We start from the raw sequence: 18241 nt of genomic DNA, 5'->3' as shown, positions 1-18241 counted from the left end.
ATTCAGATTTATCGTTCTACTTTTCTTGCCTTGAAAAAATAAATTTTGGACCAAGTAAATGATGGACAAATTCCTGTGATGAGTATATTTTGTGAAGGCCCTCTCTAGCTCTTCACTATGGCTCGCCTGTTCCATCAAATCGTCGACGATCACCAAGTTAACACGGTCAGGCGGCAGTAGTTCATCGTCACTTAAGGATGTGGGTAACCCCTCCAGAAATGTAGTTTTGGGAAATTGGGTTAACAGTTCGTCGTACAGAGGCTGCCAACAGCTATAAAACCAGATTATATTGTCAGAGCGGCGAGAAAGGACATGGTCCGTGTGCTCCAAAAGCTTTTTCACATAATGCGATTTGCCCGAACAGGAGGGTCCCGAGACTATTTCTGAGAATGGATGCTGAAGTCTAATATCAAAACCCTCTTTAGTATTCATAGGGAAGAGATGTGAAATCAGGCAATAGAACCCTCTTGTTGTACACCACTCTGAATCTTTTTCTGAGTGGACAGTTTTGCAACATCAGAGTCTTTTTGTTCCTACAAATCTGTGTGCCACGAACCGTTATTTCTTTCGTGAGATCTTGTTCTACAAAACTATGCACTAGATCCATTAGAGAGTATAGGTTTACCGCTTGAACCGTTTTGTGATTGAGAGTAATGTCCTTTACCTTCATGCAAACCTTGCCTTTGAACGTTTTGTATGCTTACGTTTTCGGGCCCCCAGAAACAAATTCTTCTATGAAGTCGTCGGGATCTAGTTCGCTGGTGAGTTCACCTAAATAGTCACCGAGTGGTGGAGTGTACTGTCCTGGCAAGGCTGTGAAGATCACAGAATCTGTATCATGATACAGAATCCTCGGCCCTAAATGATCCAATAAATCGTACAATTCTAGGCGGGCATAGGCCGTTGTAAAAGCAACTATCACCACATTGATGGGGCCGGGTAGAACGTATCTGTCATCCGCATACCTCCACTGCACTTGAGCGATTTCGTCGCTGACAAAGCCAAAATAGGACACCCTATACACGTCTGAGCACAGGTAATCAAAGAATTCTTGGGTGTGTTTAACAAACATCGTGGTCAGTTGGTTAGGCTTCTGACCAAATTTCCCCCAAAAAGAATTCAGAAATAACTTGGAAATCTGTCTCTTAGCGGGGTTGGAGGCTATGTTTTCACGCTCCAATAAGACGCCTTCTTTTACGAAATAGTCATCAACATAGCGCCGGCGGGATGTTTCATCCTGGGCCCACGATGGCCAACCAGAAGCCTCCTGTTTGCCTTTCAGATGAATTTTGATGTAATCGGAAAATAAATCTGCGGTACTCTGTTCGTAATGCCATATCTCATGAATTTTTAAAACTCTGTACCCTTTATCTAAGGTTTTTAGTATTTCGACGCTGCACCAGGATCCCGTTAAAGACCTTTCCCGGTCATTGTGACGGCAAAGGCCGGTGATTGTTTGGGTTTCTGCACACATACGGCACAGAGTGAACATCAGTTTACCGCAAATTCTTAATGGGAGGACCGGAAAATACAAATTACATGGGGGTAGTATGGTAATTTTAATGAGCCCAAAGTATTACTTAAGATCGCCAAACTCCTCAAAAACAAAGGTCGGATGGCCAATCGGATAGGTTTTTGTTTTGTTGACGTAAGGGTACAGACTTGTAAAATCGTAATAATGCATTTGCTCGTCGCCTTGAACCTTATGATATAATTTGATAGCGTTGGTGCGCCCCCCCATACAGGGCATCACGGGGATTGATAGGTTTGGGAAACTCAAAGTGTTTTAAGAAATCTTGAAGCTCCGAGTCCTCTTTTTTCAGGCTCTCCCACTCGTGCTCCCAAAGCACTCTCACCGTCAGATTAAATTTTTCACGCAATTTTTTCAGTTTGTCGTCAAACGTATGAAACAATTCGGCATAACACGTCCCCGTGAGAGGATGTTTAGCTTGCGCATCGAAGCACTTTGGACACCCGTGATAAAAGCACCCAGCGAACTCAAAGGCCGTCGGGACGCCCTGAACTTCGGCGTAACCATCTAGATAAAAGGACTCCATCTTTACTTCACCGTGATTCAGGGCGTGCCGAATGTTTATTTTTTCCTTCTCGGAAAGGAACATTAGCCATTGAATAGAAGCATTAGAATAAGCTTTGTGGGTACTTTTGTAATCATCACTCGGAATTATTCCAATCGCATTATCAGGCATGTAACTTTGTCTGTACATGGATAGGCAGAGAGAAGCTAGGGTCATACACTGAAAAGGATCGAAATTACCGATCCTGAGCACTTCCTCTCTAAATTTCATGCATGCTGTTCCCAAAATAACCACGTCATTTCTACAATAGTAAGCCATTTCTTGTCTAAAGTTGAAGGTACTGCTTTTAATCGAGTCGTACCAAGACAAAAATTCCTCTCTTTCCTGGCTCATCATGTGTTGAATGCCGTAATATTTAGGATCAGGGTACGGCCCAATGTAATTTTGATTTTCAACGGTGTTAAACAAATGGGGGAAGTATCCCTTTTGAACCTGGAATCCCAGGGCTTTGGGCATACTGCTCAATTTCATGGGTAAGAAGTTCAAAGAGTCGATAAATCTCAAATCATAATCTTCTTCTATAAAACACATTAGTTTACATCCCTGAGCTGTCACCATTGGAGTTTGCCTGCTCTCAACGAGATATTCCATTAGGAAATAGCCGTCATACCCCTTCGAATTGTGAGCTATGAATGTGTACTCTTGGTATTTTCGGACGTCGGTATCTGTGGAAGAACTTTGCAACGCAGTCCTCCCCGGCCCGACTCCACGATTGACCGTTCCAATGCATGCAGTGGATGTAATTGGGTGTGTGGATGCCATCATCTTGACGGCACTCAAAATCGTAGAACACGTACTTTTCGTGGATCAGTCTTTGCGGTAAGCTTTGAATAAAACACTGATGATTTTCATCAGCCTCTTTCGGGACCGCTCTACAAACGCGACAATGTTTGGGTCGACACTTGTGAGACTTTGATTCAGTGTTCAAACTGTATCTTCGTTTGCAGAGAGGGCAGACTTTATGGACGTCGCAGATACTTTCAGACCTGTGCGTCTTTTCATTCCATTTACGCGTTTTGTGGAGTTTGAAGCAAAGCCTTGATTGACAGAAACGACAGCAATCGGCACATCGAAAAGCCTCCCCGTCAACCCTACGACAGTCTGTAGATAAACAGACATCGCAGTGTTGCTCACAACGATGTTGTGACGGGTTAGAATACCCCGTGTAGCAAAAATCGCAGATGTAGGAAAATCCCAGAAAGCCTTTTAGATTCAAAATACCGTAATAATGTTCATGATGCAAAAACAGGAAAGCCGTCTTTGTTTTTCTGTCCTGGGACGCTTCAAATTTTAATAGAGCGTTAGTGTTCGGTTCCCGGTACCAGACGATAATTTTAATTTCCATTAACCTCTCAAACTTTTCAATATCTGAAAATGTTACTTTCTGATCCGTTGATAATCCGACCCTAACGTGCAATCGACGAGCCTCTTGTTCACACAATTTCTGATTGTTTCTGAACCTAGCGTTTAATACAGCTAGTAAACAACACTGATCATCCGGGCTGAAGGAGATCCATAGGTGCTTCCGTTTCTTTTGAACGATTATATCGCTGAAAAGGGTACAAGCTTTACGCCTAGACCCCCCAGATGGAACCCTCACTACTTGAACGATTAGCGTCAGACTGGAATCGGCTAAAATAGTAGCGTGACTCTGGAGAAGTAATTCAATTTGATTAAAAAAATCTTCCACAGAAAGCGTACCTGCGGGGATTAGGGAAAAAACACTGGGGTTGAGAGATTTGGCCCGTAATTCTAACTGCACTAGATCCCTAGGATCCAAAGTGCTCGTAAAACTGTCTAATATTTGTTGAAGGGTCTCGTGTATATGATTAAAAACTTCCGTTATAGATAAATTATTTAATCTAGAAGTGGAGGGCTGCGGAGAGCTTACTGACGGGTCTGGAGAGAAAGGATTGTCCGTATGTGAGGTAGATGGCTCTGGAGAATCGGCATCGAGACTCAAGTTTGCCCCGGATGGATTAGTCACTCCGGAGCCTGTCTGAGGAGTTGAATTATCTGACTCTGTTATTTCATCAGCAGACCAGTGCTGATGCAAGACAGATGGCTGTGGAGAGTCGGCTTCGAGACTCGAGTTTACCCCGGACGGATTAGTCACTCCGGAGCCTATCTGAGGAGTTAAATCATCAGCAGGCAAGTGCTGAAGATGTCCCTTATTGGTCCCTGAGGTAGAAGGCTGTGTTACAGGCTCGGGCAGCTTAGTCAAATCGTCGACCAGTAAGTGTTGAAGTGGGGATCTACTTGTCCCTGAGGTACCTGAGGTAGAGGGCTGTGGGGATTTTACATTCGTGTCTAGGACGTTAGGCTGTTGTGCTGGGCCTGAAGATGTTCCGGCCTCAGAAGAGGTATTCTTCAAAAGCTTCAATAGAGTGTTAACTACAGCTATTTCATCAGAATTTAGAACCTGGAACGCATTATTAATGAGGTCAAAATTGTCGATCAGAGGTGTCACTGGGGATGGTGAATGAAAAATGTGGGGAGATCGTGGAGGGGTGGGTATTTTAGGGGGTTTTATAGAATATTCAAGGTTATCAGACATCTCTTTTAATAGTCTCAGGTTTTCACTGGACGGTCTTTTCCTACCTTTACACCCTCCAGAATGTCCACACTCACTGTCGCTGCCGCTGCCGCTGTCGCTGCCGCTAGAGCTGTTTTCAGGCATGACCTAAATTTAATCAAAGGCTACAATTATTAACACAGAATATAATAATTTGCAATCAATGTTAGTTTTCATGAAGAGAAAAAAAAAAGTAATATACAACTTTTCCTTTAATTACGGTTTAGAGCCTTGTAAAAAGCATACAGATTTATTAAATATATACTCATTTCGGGTATAGAATTGTACACAGGAGCCACTAATTCTACAAATTGATCCAGTAACAGACGAAGGTGTTCAGACAGCTGCACCAATCTTTCTCGATGCTCGTTGTCAGGTCGAAGGGAATATCGTAATGAATAACAATTTCTACGCCGAGATCCGCTGTCAGAGTGAGGCGTTGACGGCAAAGGGGACCTCCGGGGGTCTGAATACCGACTAGAATTAGAAGGCGCCGGCGATTGCGGAGGAGATGTCAGGAAATTTGAACGAAAACTGCGTTGAGAGGGTGCGGGAGAAGGCTGAACGCTGATCTCAGAGGGGGGTGGGGTTTGTGGAGTCGTCCAGTTATGATACAGTGACAGATTCTCTGAACCTTCCAGCACTTGTGTTAAAACACCCGGGCAGCTGGGACCTGAAAATAAAATATGAACTTCTCAGTTAAAGTCCTCTTTCCACAAAATCTGGAGCTCTGTGTGCCCCCTACATTGCTTCCATAAACTGAAATCTAAAAATGACACTTACAGCACCTGGACAGATCAGGAGACGCCCTTTGAGAATCCGATTCATGTTGTAAAGGTTGATCGTCTACAAAACAAAATGCAGGCTTTCTTTAAAACATCCTTCCCCTTCCAGTGCCTGCCACAGCTCAAACAAAATGCAGGCTCTCTTTAAAACAGCAATAATCACACACACACACACACGTACACACACACACACACACACACACACACACACACACACACACACACACACACACACACACACACACACACACGCACGAGTGCGCACACATCCGAACTAGCGCATGTACTCACGGGAGTGCTCATACACAAGCAGAAAGCTTCTAAACAAATATCATTTTAAAAAAGTACTTACCATTTTCTGAGCCAAATCGAATATAGATCTCTAAGAAAAAAATAAAGGATTCAGCCATCCGTTTTTGAATAAAACTTGATTATTGTATCTTGACACATATTTCCCCTTATACTAAAATATACACTCACACACAGTTCATGCGTTTAATTAAACCTGCACGTCAACCCTTTTCATGCACGATAGCTAGACACTGAATATTCTCAGAGAGGAGACTCTGTTTGAATTTTCAGACGCCGAGACAAAAAACTATTTGATTGTAAAGGCCGATTCGGTAACATAAAACTAGTGTTGTTTCAGTCCTGTGAATATTGTACATTAATTGGCGTACACATAGATAACAACTTTTATTATAAACACACACGAGCGCTCATACACACCCAGTACGTACCATTTTCTGAGTCTATTTGTATATATAATCCTGAGGAAAAAAAAAAAATAAGGATTCAGCCCTGGTTTTTAAAACATACTCGTTTAACGCTTATAAGAATCAATCATAGGTCATACTGTTCTCCTGGTTGTCGGGGCTCTGTGTAGAATAGTCTGTATCAACGATAATTATATTTCATTTAGTTCTAGTCATTAAAAGTAGATTACATTGATCAAAGTATATGAAGACCAACCATTCTGGGAGAAATTAGCTGTCATCTTTAAGAGGTCTGTGCGTTGACCAGGCAAGTGAGAATGGCGTCAGTCCGCAGAGCTATTTTATAGGTAAAAAGCAGGAATTCCTGCGGTGGGTTGGCACCCTGCCCAGGATTGTTTCCTGCCTTGTGCCCTGTGTTGGCTGGGATTGGCTCCAGCAGACCCCCGTGACCCTGTGTTCGGATTCAGCGGGTTGGGAAATGGATGGATGGATGAAGCAGGAATTCTTTTTTTTTTTGAAATGTAATTTATAAAACAGATACGTGCCAATTAAAAACGTGGAGATGTATATTGGAGTCTATTTGATGTACCTTATGGTGTCAGCTACCGGCTTGCAACGTATCTGGCAGCTGGGTTGTGAATCGCCCCCCTTTCTATAATCTCGCACTCAAAGAATGCAAAGAATTCCTCAGACGGCCGGGCACCCCAGCAGAAGTGGGACCGAGCGGCTTTCCAGCACGCGCGAACGGCCCCAGTACTTGCAGATCCTGTCAGTTCAGTGTGTAGAGAGAGATAGGGGCTGCTTGTCTTTCTGTGAAATGGAAGATTCAAATGCTTGATGTTTAGACCTTCTACTTGTCGCTCTGAGACCGTACCCTTTGGGGTATTTTTACTGCATTCTGTAAAATGGAAAGCTTTTGGACTTAGATAAAAAAAGCAAAGGGGTAGAGAGGTATTTTATTTTCGTGTTAATATTAAAATCATAGATAGAATCGAAGAAGATGAGTCGCTTTTTTATACAGCACTTTCAGAAGTGGTGGGGCCAGCCAACAGGTGCTGCCTGACCGAGGGCATGTTGTTTGGAACAAGCCTGAACATGTCTGGACATGCCTTCGGGAGGTGGGGGTTGGAATGTGGTGATGGTGGGTTCAAGGAGGAGGCAGATATTCATCAAAAAACCCCTTGACAGAAAGGACCTCCGAGCAGGTGAAGGGGGGGTAATGTTGGGCTCAAGGAAGGGGCAGATATCCATCAAAATGCCCTTGACAGAAAGCACCTCCGAGCAGGCGAAGGGGGGTTCAAGGAGGGGACTGGATATGCGTCACCAATCCACCGACAGGGGGCGGTATGCATCATTCAAATCCACCAATCAAAGGGGCGGGGCGGGGACCGGACGTGCGTCACCGACGGGGCGGGACCAGAAGTGCGTCATCGAAGGGGCGGGGCTTAAGGTCATCCATCATTTTTGACAGAAAGTATTCTGGCAGTCAGCCAAAAGGGGCGGGGCTTAAAGGTCATTAATCATTTTGATTGACAGTTTGACAGTATGTCTCCGCATAATATTACTGTTGTCTTCTGTGGACGTCCAGGTGTTTTTGCGTTGCTGAGTTCACCAGTGCTTGCTTTCTTTCTCAGGATGTACCAAACTGTAGATTTTGCCACTCGTAATATTGTAGTAATTTCTCTGATGGGTTATTTCTGTTTTCGCAGCCTAAGGATGGCTTCTGTCACCTGCATGGAGAGCTCCTTTGACCGCATGTTGTCTGTTCACAGCAAAATCTTCCACATGCAAGCACCACACCTCAAATCAACTCCAGGCCTTTTATCTGCTTCATTGATAAGGACATCACGACGGACTTGAACACACCTGGCCATGAAATAGCCAAAGAGTCAATTGTCCAATTACTTTTGAGCCCCTGAAATGAAGGGATTGTGTTCAAAAAATGCTTTAGTTGCCTCACATTTTTATGCAATCGTTTTGTTTACCCCACTGAATTAAAGCTGAAAGTCTGCACTTCAACTGCATCTCAGTTGTTTCATTTAAAATTCATTGTGGTGATGTACAGAACCAAAATTAGAAAAAAATTGTCTCTGTCAAAATATTTATGAACCTAACTATATGTCACCTGCAGTACTAGAATGTAAAATCCCGATGTTACCGCTATATGTACTGTAATTCACACAAGCGCGTTTTCATTGCCAGAACCATTAGAAGGTGCGGGGCGTTTAAATGACATTTGGGGCTTTAACTCTTAAACTGCCACATATTTGGTGGTTAATGCACCCCTGGACGCCAAATACTTTTTTGCTGCACTTTAAGTAAATGTCACAATTTACAAAGAAAAACTGAAATTTTAATTGAACACATATTATTTTTCTTGCAAAGAGCATCACAATTACTGCAACACTGATCATTTCACACCCTGCTAATGAACTGTATAAACTATTTAATAAACTACGTGAACAATATGTACAAAGTGCAAGTGACGCCATGGATGAAATCACCGAGCCAACTGCTCTTGAAGTGCTGCACTCGAGCACACAGAGGTAAGCGCTGACGCTGGCAGGCCAGTCTAGTGCAGCGGCTCAATCACAGGGACAGCGAGGCTGCAGTGCTGCAGGGTGTCACACTTGGGTCACAGAACTGCACAGAAACACAGGAGATTGTAGACACAGGAACTTTATTCAAACACTTCAAACAAACAGGTCTCTTTAGAAGTAAAACGAGCTCAGTATGCAGTTAGTTATCGATTAAAGAATAGACAAACATCATAGGGGAGCACAACGGGAGCAGAGGATGTCTGGAGGAGGAGAGAGAAACAAAGCAATCAGCCAATAGGACAGGTGCTGTTCAGGCTTTTAAGTAAGCGTAGAGTCACATGAGAAGCAAGTCACGCGACAGAGCAGCCACAAGTAAGCCCAGCAAGTAAGGGAGCAATGTGAAGGTAGTCTATCAGCGTTTTTTAAGAGGGTTTTATTGAGGAGCATCTGTGTCTTATAGGGGTGCGTTCAGCACCCCTGCTCACACGGCGCTGGCAGTGGTCATGAGCTGGCTACTCAACGAATGAACAGCACTGACTGATCAGCTCCTGCGTTTTCACAAATGGCACTTTGAAATGACTATAGCCAGTTGTGGTGGTTTAAGGGTTAAGAGGAACAAAACGGAAAACACGAGAACACTCAGCTGGAGACGCATCACAGCCAATCAGCAGCAAGGAGAAATGAATAACGCTGTAGCGGTCCGGTGTTGCTAAGATGCACACCGTCGAGAAGACAGAGATTTATTTTTATGGTGGAAATTCCCGGGACACAGCCAGTCTTGGGCCGACCCTCACGCACTCACAAACAGAGAGAAAAACAAATCAAAGTGGTAATCAAACAGCAAATAAAGAATGTAATGAAAACAAATGAAAACAGCGATACCACCCCTGTTCACCTTACGGCGATTACACAATAAATACAACAAAGCACAAAGAAAACTCACGCAGAAGACAATGAAAAACGACAAGGGATGAAATGTAAAGATGAAAATAGACAGTCCAGAGATCTGCACATTAAATGGGAATGTAAAGATAGTCCTACCGCTAGCACCTGAAATGGTGAAGACGGGTGGACGGGTTCAGGAGCGCTCCTACCTTCACAGGATGGCCATGAATCCATTTACAGTCCTCATGTACACAGGCAGATGGCAGACAATCCAGACGTACAAAATAATCGAGGACAAAATGAAAAAGTACAGGTAACCAACAGAAGGCAGGCAGACAGAAAGGAACTTGAAACATCCATCCATCCATTTTCCAACCCGCTGAATCCGAACACAGGGTCACGAGGGTCTGCTGGAGCCAATCCCAGCCAACACAGGGCACAAGGCAGGAACCAATCCTGGGCAGGGTGCCAACCCACCGCAGGACACACACAAACACACCCACACACCAAGCACACACTAGGGCCAATTTAGAATCGCCAATCCACCTAACCTGCATGTCTTTGGACTGTGGGAGGAAACCCACGCAGACACGGGGAGAACATGCAAACTCCACGCAGGGAGGACCTGGGAAGTGAACCCAGGTCCCCAGATCACCCAACTGCGAAGCAGCAGCGCTACCCACTGCGCCACCGTGCCACCCAACTTGAAACACAAATTACAAAAACTTTTTTTTTGCTTTTGGTCACCAGTCCCCTTTTTAAAAGCCACGCTGACATCCTTTGACCCCAACAGCCCCAGCAGCCTCAGCAGAAAACCAATCAGAGACACTGCAGGGACTGCTGGGAGTTGCAGTTTCAAATTCTATTGGCTACTTTCACATCTCAAACAGCATTTTCCTCTACAGCTGCTTCAGAAAAAAGCCATAAAAATTGTGGTGGATATTTGAGGTTTCCCCTAACAATTATTAGATAGGTTCTAAGGAAAAATCCGCAAAGGACTGAGGCCGCATACTCTGAACCGCGACTTCGCAGGGGTCTACTGTATATGACAGAGACATACACATTGTATTTGTCATTCCAACATTCTATACATTATATTACTACAAATGTTTGTAAAGTGCCATCTGTTGGAATGACAAATATAATGCATTTTATTAATACATGACTTACATTCCAATAGATGGTGCTCTGCCAATGATAACGCTGAGGTCCACGCTGATCACTTATATGTCATCACAGATTATTAAATGACACATTCCTTAGACAGTTCTATACACTGTCTTTATTTCTTGAGTGACTGAAGTAAATATTAGAGCAACAGATGTTGGAAATGACTGCTTTCATGCTGAGGGTGTTATCAACGCTGAGAGGTTGCACTTGAATAATAATAATAATTATTATTATTATTATTATTTATATTATTATTGTGCTTGTCTCACAACTCAAGGCTCTTCTACTCAGTGAGTGGGGAGCCACTTCAACCACCACTAATGTGCAGCATCCACCTGATGTTGTGACAGCAGCCATTTTTGTGCCAATATGCTCACCACACATGAGCTATTAGATGGTGAAGTGGTGAGAGAAAGAGTTAGCTAATGAGAGACAGGGGACGATTAGGGGGCACAATGACAAGGCCTTGGAGGGCAATTTAGTAAAGACATCTTCATGGATGACACACCACAGAGAGTCAGGACTTCAGTTTTACACCTCATCTGAAGGATAGCACAATTTATACAGCACAGTGTCCTCGTCACTGCACTGGGGCATTGGGATTCACATTCAGACCACCGGGTAAGCCCCCTATTGGCCTCAGCAACACCTCTTCAAGCAGACACCCAAGCTTTTCCTAGGTGGTCTCCAATCCAAGTACTGGCCAGGCCTGAATATGCTAAGGTTGAGGTAGATGACCTGATCTGAAGTGCATGTGGTGTGTCTGCTGGCTACAGAAGAGCAAGGGCGGCAGAAAAAAGACCCCCTTGGTTGGTAACTGGTATAAAACCAAATGTTATACGAGCCTTCATGTGTCTCAGAGATATCTATACATTTGTTAGTGCTGGTGACAGCGAGTCCCAGTGTGGGGCACTGAGAAGTGACAGGCTGGAGGGGTCACTCTTATGTACTTAAGTGGAATGAGTCTGAGGTGGGCTATTACAGAGGGACTGGCATCAGGGCATCACTTATACCCAATTGTGTGACTCGGATCTGTGTGTGTTAATCGTAGGGTGCAGGAGTAGACGAGCCTGTTCAACAGACCTGATTAAGTCTCACAAATCCTGAGATAAAACGACTTGAATAACCAAGAAAATCTAAAAAACTGTGAAGGAGCCGAGAGCGGAGAGCGCCTGCTGTGTGTGTGTGTGTGTGTGTGTGTGTGTGTGTGTGTGTGTGTGTGTGTGTGAGTCTGTCTGTCTGTCTCTCTGTCTGTCTGTCTGTTATCAGTTTTTAAGATGTTTTCATATTTCTATTCTCCTTGTGTTTATTAATGTATCATATTATTCTGTTTCATAAACTGAGTGGGCTTCAGTTGGGGTCTTTACTGAATAATCTGATAAATTCCTGGCATGGACAAAGAAAAACACAAACATTCATTATTGATAAGCAGGAGATGAAAACTTATTAATGGGATGGAATATTTGTTTAATAAATAGGACTAATATGTAGTCTGATGTGGACTTCAGTGTGTAATAAATGAATAAGAAATACTTACGTGAATGACACTTTAGCAGACCCCCTGTGACAGGTCATCTCTTCTCTCACTTGGTGGTCTTCACTCTCTGAGCTCCTGTCTCACATTAACTGTTCACCATCAGTGTCTCCTCAGATGTTCTCTCTGTGAGCTCTCAGCTTTCTCTTTAAATCTCCTCCTCCTCCTCCTCCTCCTCCTCCTCCTCACTGAGGTCAGACTAACTTTCACTTTCGTTTCTTCACAAGTAATTTCCTTGTTCCTCTGACTGATTCTCTCTGCCTGCCTCTCCTCAGACTGACGATGGCTGAAGCCCAGCTGTGTGGATTACAGGACGAGATCACCTGCTCGGTGTGTCTGGACACCCTCACTGACCCCGTCTCCATTCCCTGTGGTCACAATTTCTGTCTGAAGTGCCTCACGGACTACTGGGATCAGAGCCAAGTGTGCAGCTGTCCTCAGTGCAGACACACCTTCATGCTGAGGCCTGAACTGAAGAGAAACAATCTGCTGAATGAAGTCATCAAGAAATTAAAGAAGACGACTCTCAGTTCTCCTCCATCTCAGAATTATGCTGGCCCTGGAGACGTGGAGTGTGACTTCTGTACTGGTAAGAAGTTCAGAGCAGTGAAGTCATGTCTCACCTGCCCGGCCTCCTACTGTCAGACTCACCTGCAGCCTCACTATGAAGTAGCGATCCTGAAGCATCACAAGCTGGTTCATCCTGATAGAAATCTGAAGGAGAAATTCTGTGAGAAACACCAGAAAAGTCTGGAGATATTCTGTAAAAGTGATGATTCCTGTATCTGCATGATGTGTGTGGTGACTGGACATAAAAATCATGAAATGGTCGAGCTGGAGACAGAAAGAGAAGAAAAGCAGGTGAGTGGAGTTTAGTGTTTAATGGAAACTGTTTGAATAACTTTGACTTAAGGAATTTGTACATTTAATGTGACAGAGAAATCTCTTCATCTCCAGTAAAACTCGATTATCTGTCACTTGATTAACTGTCAGGACTAAATAACAAAAACCCAACCTTGTGCACGCCAGCGTCTCCTGATTACTACTGCGAGTTCTGCACATTAGAACAACAGAAATCCCAGTGTTCATTACGTACCTTCAGCTTTAATAGCGATTTGTAGCTTTTCTCTTTTGTTATAATTAAACTAAACTACTATTCATTGTTATGGCCTATCAACATATGTGTGTGCTGTTTGAACTTATTAAACATTTACGAAACAGCAACAGCTCTTCAAGTATTGCTTCAATGACGGAGTATGAAGGCCAACAGTGAACGATTGAAAGCGGGATGATGAAATAATAGAAAAATGTGTTGACAATGGAAACTACAGCAACGGTAACGTTATTCTGTATTAATGTTAATGGTCGTCTGCATTGTCATTTTCTTTATATATTCAACACAACGAGAGTGGCAGGAGATAAACTGATCGGTAGGGAAAGCTTTCTGTGATTGTTTAGGAGGTGAGCTCAGTAACCAAATAACGGAGTGTAAGACAGGACACCGCTTGTGAGGGAACGAAGACTCCACGTAAAACATAGAAAACTCCAGGACCTCTGAGTTGTATTTGCTTATTATGCTGGTCATTACAATATTATATAAATTAATTCATTTTGTTAATATAGTTTTTTACGACTGTTTGCTAAACTAATCTACTGTATGTCATTTTTAAAGTAGCTGCTCTGTTATCCGTCTTTTCTCTTATCCGTCACAGCCTCGGTCCTGACCCCTGACTGATAATCGAGGTTTTACTGGACCTTATAAACCTGATGTTTCAAGTTCAGAGCATTGGCTGCTGGAGTCCATCCTGGTGAGACTGGTGCAAGTCATGAAACAGCTCAGGATGAGATCCCCAAGGTGGCCCACAAACATCTGAGTTCTCTCCTCACAGCCAGCTGAGTTTCTTTCTGCTCTGATCAGTTTCTCTTTTGAGTTTCTAAGGCAGTGGGAGGCCAACTATAGCCTGCTGTCTAGAAATGTCCACTGGCAGGGGTGCGAGCGTCACGTGGGCTATACGTAGAAATGTTTGACATTCGGACCCTCCTGAGGTGTTCTTAACAAGATGATGTTACAGTTGGCTGATGTCAGCGTAGTAAGTGAGCACACAATGTCATCCTAAACGTAATTCAATAGAAGGTCTGACACATCGATAGACACACTCTGTACTGCTGACACTTACACGCTGAGTGTGCTTAGCTGCTTGTCTGCCTTTGTGGTGTTTGTCCATTTTTAAAGAATCTGAGTTTGCATTTGTCTGATCTCAGGGCTGTTTAAGAGACACATTATTGTCACATGTCACTCTGTATTGTACTCCAGAGTTAAGTCTACGATTCTTACAATAAGTTCAGCTCAGTAATGTCAATATACTATTCCTGTGTAGATTTTCTGTTTTTAATGATATAACTCATCAGGCTCTTCATTAGTGATTAGACATCATGTTATTTAGTGGAGGAGTAAGGACATTTTGAATGTCAAACCCCTTTGTGATAATCCCACCTAATGTATGATTATCACAACGATTCTGAGCTTTCATATTTGGTAAAACCCTAACAAGTCCAGCAGGAGTGTAAAGAACTTACTAGAAGTGTAAGTCTGACCATCTAAGCCAATTTCAAATCCCCCATCACTACTACACAACCTCAATGTAAAGTAAGTTCAGATAAAGACACTTAACTTCAGTCCACCATTTGGTGTTTCTTCAAATAAAGGACTAGTGTCACATCGGCTCTGCCAGGTCTCAGTCAGTGACACAAATGTGGCTGAGTCCTCGCTGGAATATTAAAAGACCTCGGCTCACAGGTGAACACACGTTTAGAAACCAACATCTTAAACAACAATGAAGTCTATGACGTGGCCTGATATTTGTCAGTTTAATATGAATCAGGTCACTAATATCAACATCTAATTTTTGATCTCTTTATGTATTCTGCTGTTTGGCTATCACTTGATTTGGATTGATTTACATAAATCAGTTCTTCAGATGTCCCTGATAGCAGACATGTAATTGTAGGACAGTCTGGCACTGCTTGGTCACAAGTCTTTCTCTTAAGCTGCCACCGCATGCCCCTCGTTTATTGACTCGTAACTTCAGCTCAGATGTCGGTTCACTTCACCAGGACTCTCCTGACAGTTTTGGGTGTGATCTGATCAGTCTGATCAACCACAGAAAATGTCACCTAGCGATGTCTCAGTGTGTCACTTTTTATCACTTTGTGACTGAAGAAGGAGCCAAAACTCAACTTGATGGACAACACTTAGCAAGAATTAGCAGTAAAAAGGTTGGATTTCTGTTCATCCAAGACACCTACAGCAGCAAGTCTACTCCGTCCTTTATAACCCTTTGTAAGCACTAGAACTCTGATCTCTGCCCCTGGATTAGCTTCTGCCCTGTAGTAAGACCCTTATTGTGGCCATCACAAAGGTTAAATGATCTCCTCTGCTCCAAAGGGTTATGTAGTGCCAGACGGTAAGAGCTGAAGACCCCTGTAATGGAGTTGAACGTGGGGGTCTCATTCAGTCCTGAATTGCTAAAGGAAAGCAAGGTGCACAAGTAAGAGAGACCATCTATAAAATCTGTAGAATTACTGAAGGAGGACATCAACCAGCAGTTGTACATTTGTTTCCCAATAAAAGATAACCAGTAATGTGAAACCTCAAAGACTTTAAACTGAAGTACAACTCACAGTCACAACGAGAAAAGGACAAGAGAGAGAAAAGAATCTGTTAGAAGAAAGACAAAGACAACTGAATGTTCTTAAATGTGTGACAGAGGAAGATCTCCATGGACACAACAATCTGGAAAAAGCATCACCTCACCTGAGTGACCATAAACCAAGTCAGGAGTTCACCTGCTCGGAGTCTGAGGACTTCTGACTGTGACTCTGTAGTTAAGATAAAGCCAGGGGGTGAATTCTGGGAGTTGACATCACCATAACTGTGTGAAGGAGAAGGCTGTAGCTGCTGTGAGGGTCTCTTCATAAATTCAGTAAGAAAACTAAAATGAACTTGAATCAGTTCAGAGCAGCATCTCACACACACAGAGGAGCTGTAAGGGAGTGCAGGCAACCTGTGAGGAAAACCAAACTGCCATCACAGTGCTGACTCTAGAAACTTAATAAGTAACTAGAACTGAAGCAGAACTGAGACGAGAACATTTAAAAGCTGCTGCTTCTGAATGAATGATGTTTACTGGGAAAGTTTTAGGATAAAAATTATGAGACATAAAATCACAAGTTATGTGCCTTTCCTATAAGAGGAAGAGAAGGAACCAACTAAAGTAACACAGACTCATGTGTAGTACTGTCTGTTGATGTCGTCTGTCTGTATACACTTGAATACGCACATCTTCAGTTGTCCTGACATTAGAAATACATTTTATTTTTCGACTGTGACTTGTCCCTGGTGGAGTTTGCATGTTCTCATTGTCTTCATGTTGGTTTCCTCCTACAATCAAAAGACATGCAGTTTAGGTGGACTGGGGCTTTGGCATATTAGCTCAATTGTGTGTGTATTCAACCTCGAATTTCTTGTTTTTCCTCTTTTCTTAGGGAATCTGGAGTGGGGGGCTCTCAAAAACATGGCCTGTTAAAGCCCACTGAGACACTCCTTGGGTGATTTGTGGATACACAAGAAAAGAGAAATTGTGTTCTTTCCAGTGTGAGGTGCGCAGAGTGAAGAGTAAAGCAGACAGGCCTGTTCCTTGTGCTGCTCCAGTGTTGCTCACACAGTCCTTGAGTCTGCCTGACAGATAGTCCATCATCAGGACACCACAGGCTCACCCACCTGCACATCTCTGAGCTGACCCCTTAACAGGGATGGCTGGGTGGTCTCGAAGGATCTGGTGAAACCAAAACACATAAACATAATAAATATCTCTCTATTATAAGAAATGAGACGTGATCTTTCTGAAGAGACTTTTTGGAAGTCCAGAGAGATGGAAGCAAGATCCACGAGATGGAGACTTTGGCCATTTCGAACGTCTACAAAAATCATAGTAAAGATCGCAATCGTACAAACAAATGGAAATTATTACTCAGTGAAATAATAGAACAGCGAAAAGAGATTGAATATATTGTTTGGATTGAAACTTTAAGTCAGATACTTGTAGATCGTCGAATTTGTGTTGCCATCAGGGAAAAGTATTGTTTCTTCCCAATGAAGAGGCCTCTCCGCGAGAATAAAAAGAATTGTGGTTTGGTGAAAGTGAAATTCACGTACACAGTCACACTTGGGTTACAGACTGGCACAGATACACAGGAGATTTTAGAGACAAACGTTAGTCAGACACTTCAAACAAACATAAGTCTCTTTCAGGAGTGAATCGAGCTCCATGTGTAGTTGACGGGTACAGTTCCGTCTCTCAATTAGAAGAATAGAAAATCTTCCTGTTCATAGGGGCGCGCCTCGGTAGTGGGACCCCCCACAGGAGCAGAGGATGTCTGGGGGAGAAGAGAGACAAGGCAGTCAGACAAAAGGACAGGTGCTGTACAGGCTTTTAAATGTTCGATGCACCTTACGAACCAAACCTGCGTGCAGGAGAGCGAAGCGAGAAGGGGATATCAAATGGCCTTGTAGATCCTATAATTACTGACATGACGTGTTTAAGTCCTCCTGGCCTTTCACCAGTTTCTTTACTTTACACTCCAGTTTGTTTTTATTATTTTTGGTGTTGTGTAAACGTCACATTTCCTACTTTGTCGATGTGATGTCTTCTAAACATCAAGAACTAACTCACACACCAGTGTGCCTGCAAACTGTCTTCTAGATTTGACGCACTCTTCAAACCCAAACTCTATCTTGCGTCAAATAAATTAAAGTTTTCATTCAATCTTTTATTGTCATTCCTGTTTGTTAAATCATATCTAAGTTGTGTCATGAAATATCAAATAAATGTCTTGTGAAAATATCAGGAGTCAGAAAGAGAAGAAGAAATCACAAAGTGA

General features: G+C 43.1%; 2 protein-coding genes and 1 long non-coding RNA gene across 9 annotated transcripts in view; 2 read left to right on the top strand and 1 right to left on the bottom strand.

Moving 5' to 3' along the window:
• LOC127527858 (uncharacterized) overlaps nucleotides 1–18241 on the bottom strand; it is a 687118-nt gene that overhangs the window by 88754 nt on the left and 580123 nt on the right. The window lies entirely within an intron of this gene.
• LOC114643665 (tripartite motif-containing protein 16-like) overlaps nucleotides 1–18241 on the top strand; it is a 484979-nt gene that overhangs the window by 72430 nt on the left and 394308 nt on the right. The window lies entirely within an intron of this gene.
• LOC127527851 (E3 ubiquitin/ISG15 ligase TRIM25-like) lies at nucleotides 12539–17145 on the top strand. Its single transcript, XM_051927999.1, has 2 exons — nucleotides 12539–13162; nucleotides 16847–17145. The coding sequence occupies exons 1-2, from the start codon at nucleotides 12584–12586 to the stop codon at nucleotides 16895–16897; spliced, it is 630 nt and encodes a 209-aa protein (XP_051783959.1). The 5' UTR covers nucleotides 12539–12583; the 3' UTR covers nucleotides 16898–17145.

The sequence above is a fragment of the Erpetoichthys calabaricus genome, chromosome 5 (genome assembly GCF_900747795.2).
Source record: "Erpetoichthys calabaricus chromosome 5, fErpCal1.3, whole genome shotgun sequence".
Taxonomy (NCBI): Eukaryota; Metazoa; Chordata; class Cladistia; order Polypteriformes; family Polypteridae; genus Erpetoichthys; species Erpetoichthys calabaricus.
The sequence above is the reverse complement of the archived record's forward strand: the minus strand, read 5'-3'. Positions and strand labels throughout refer to the sequence as shown.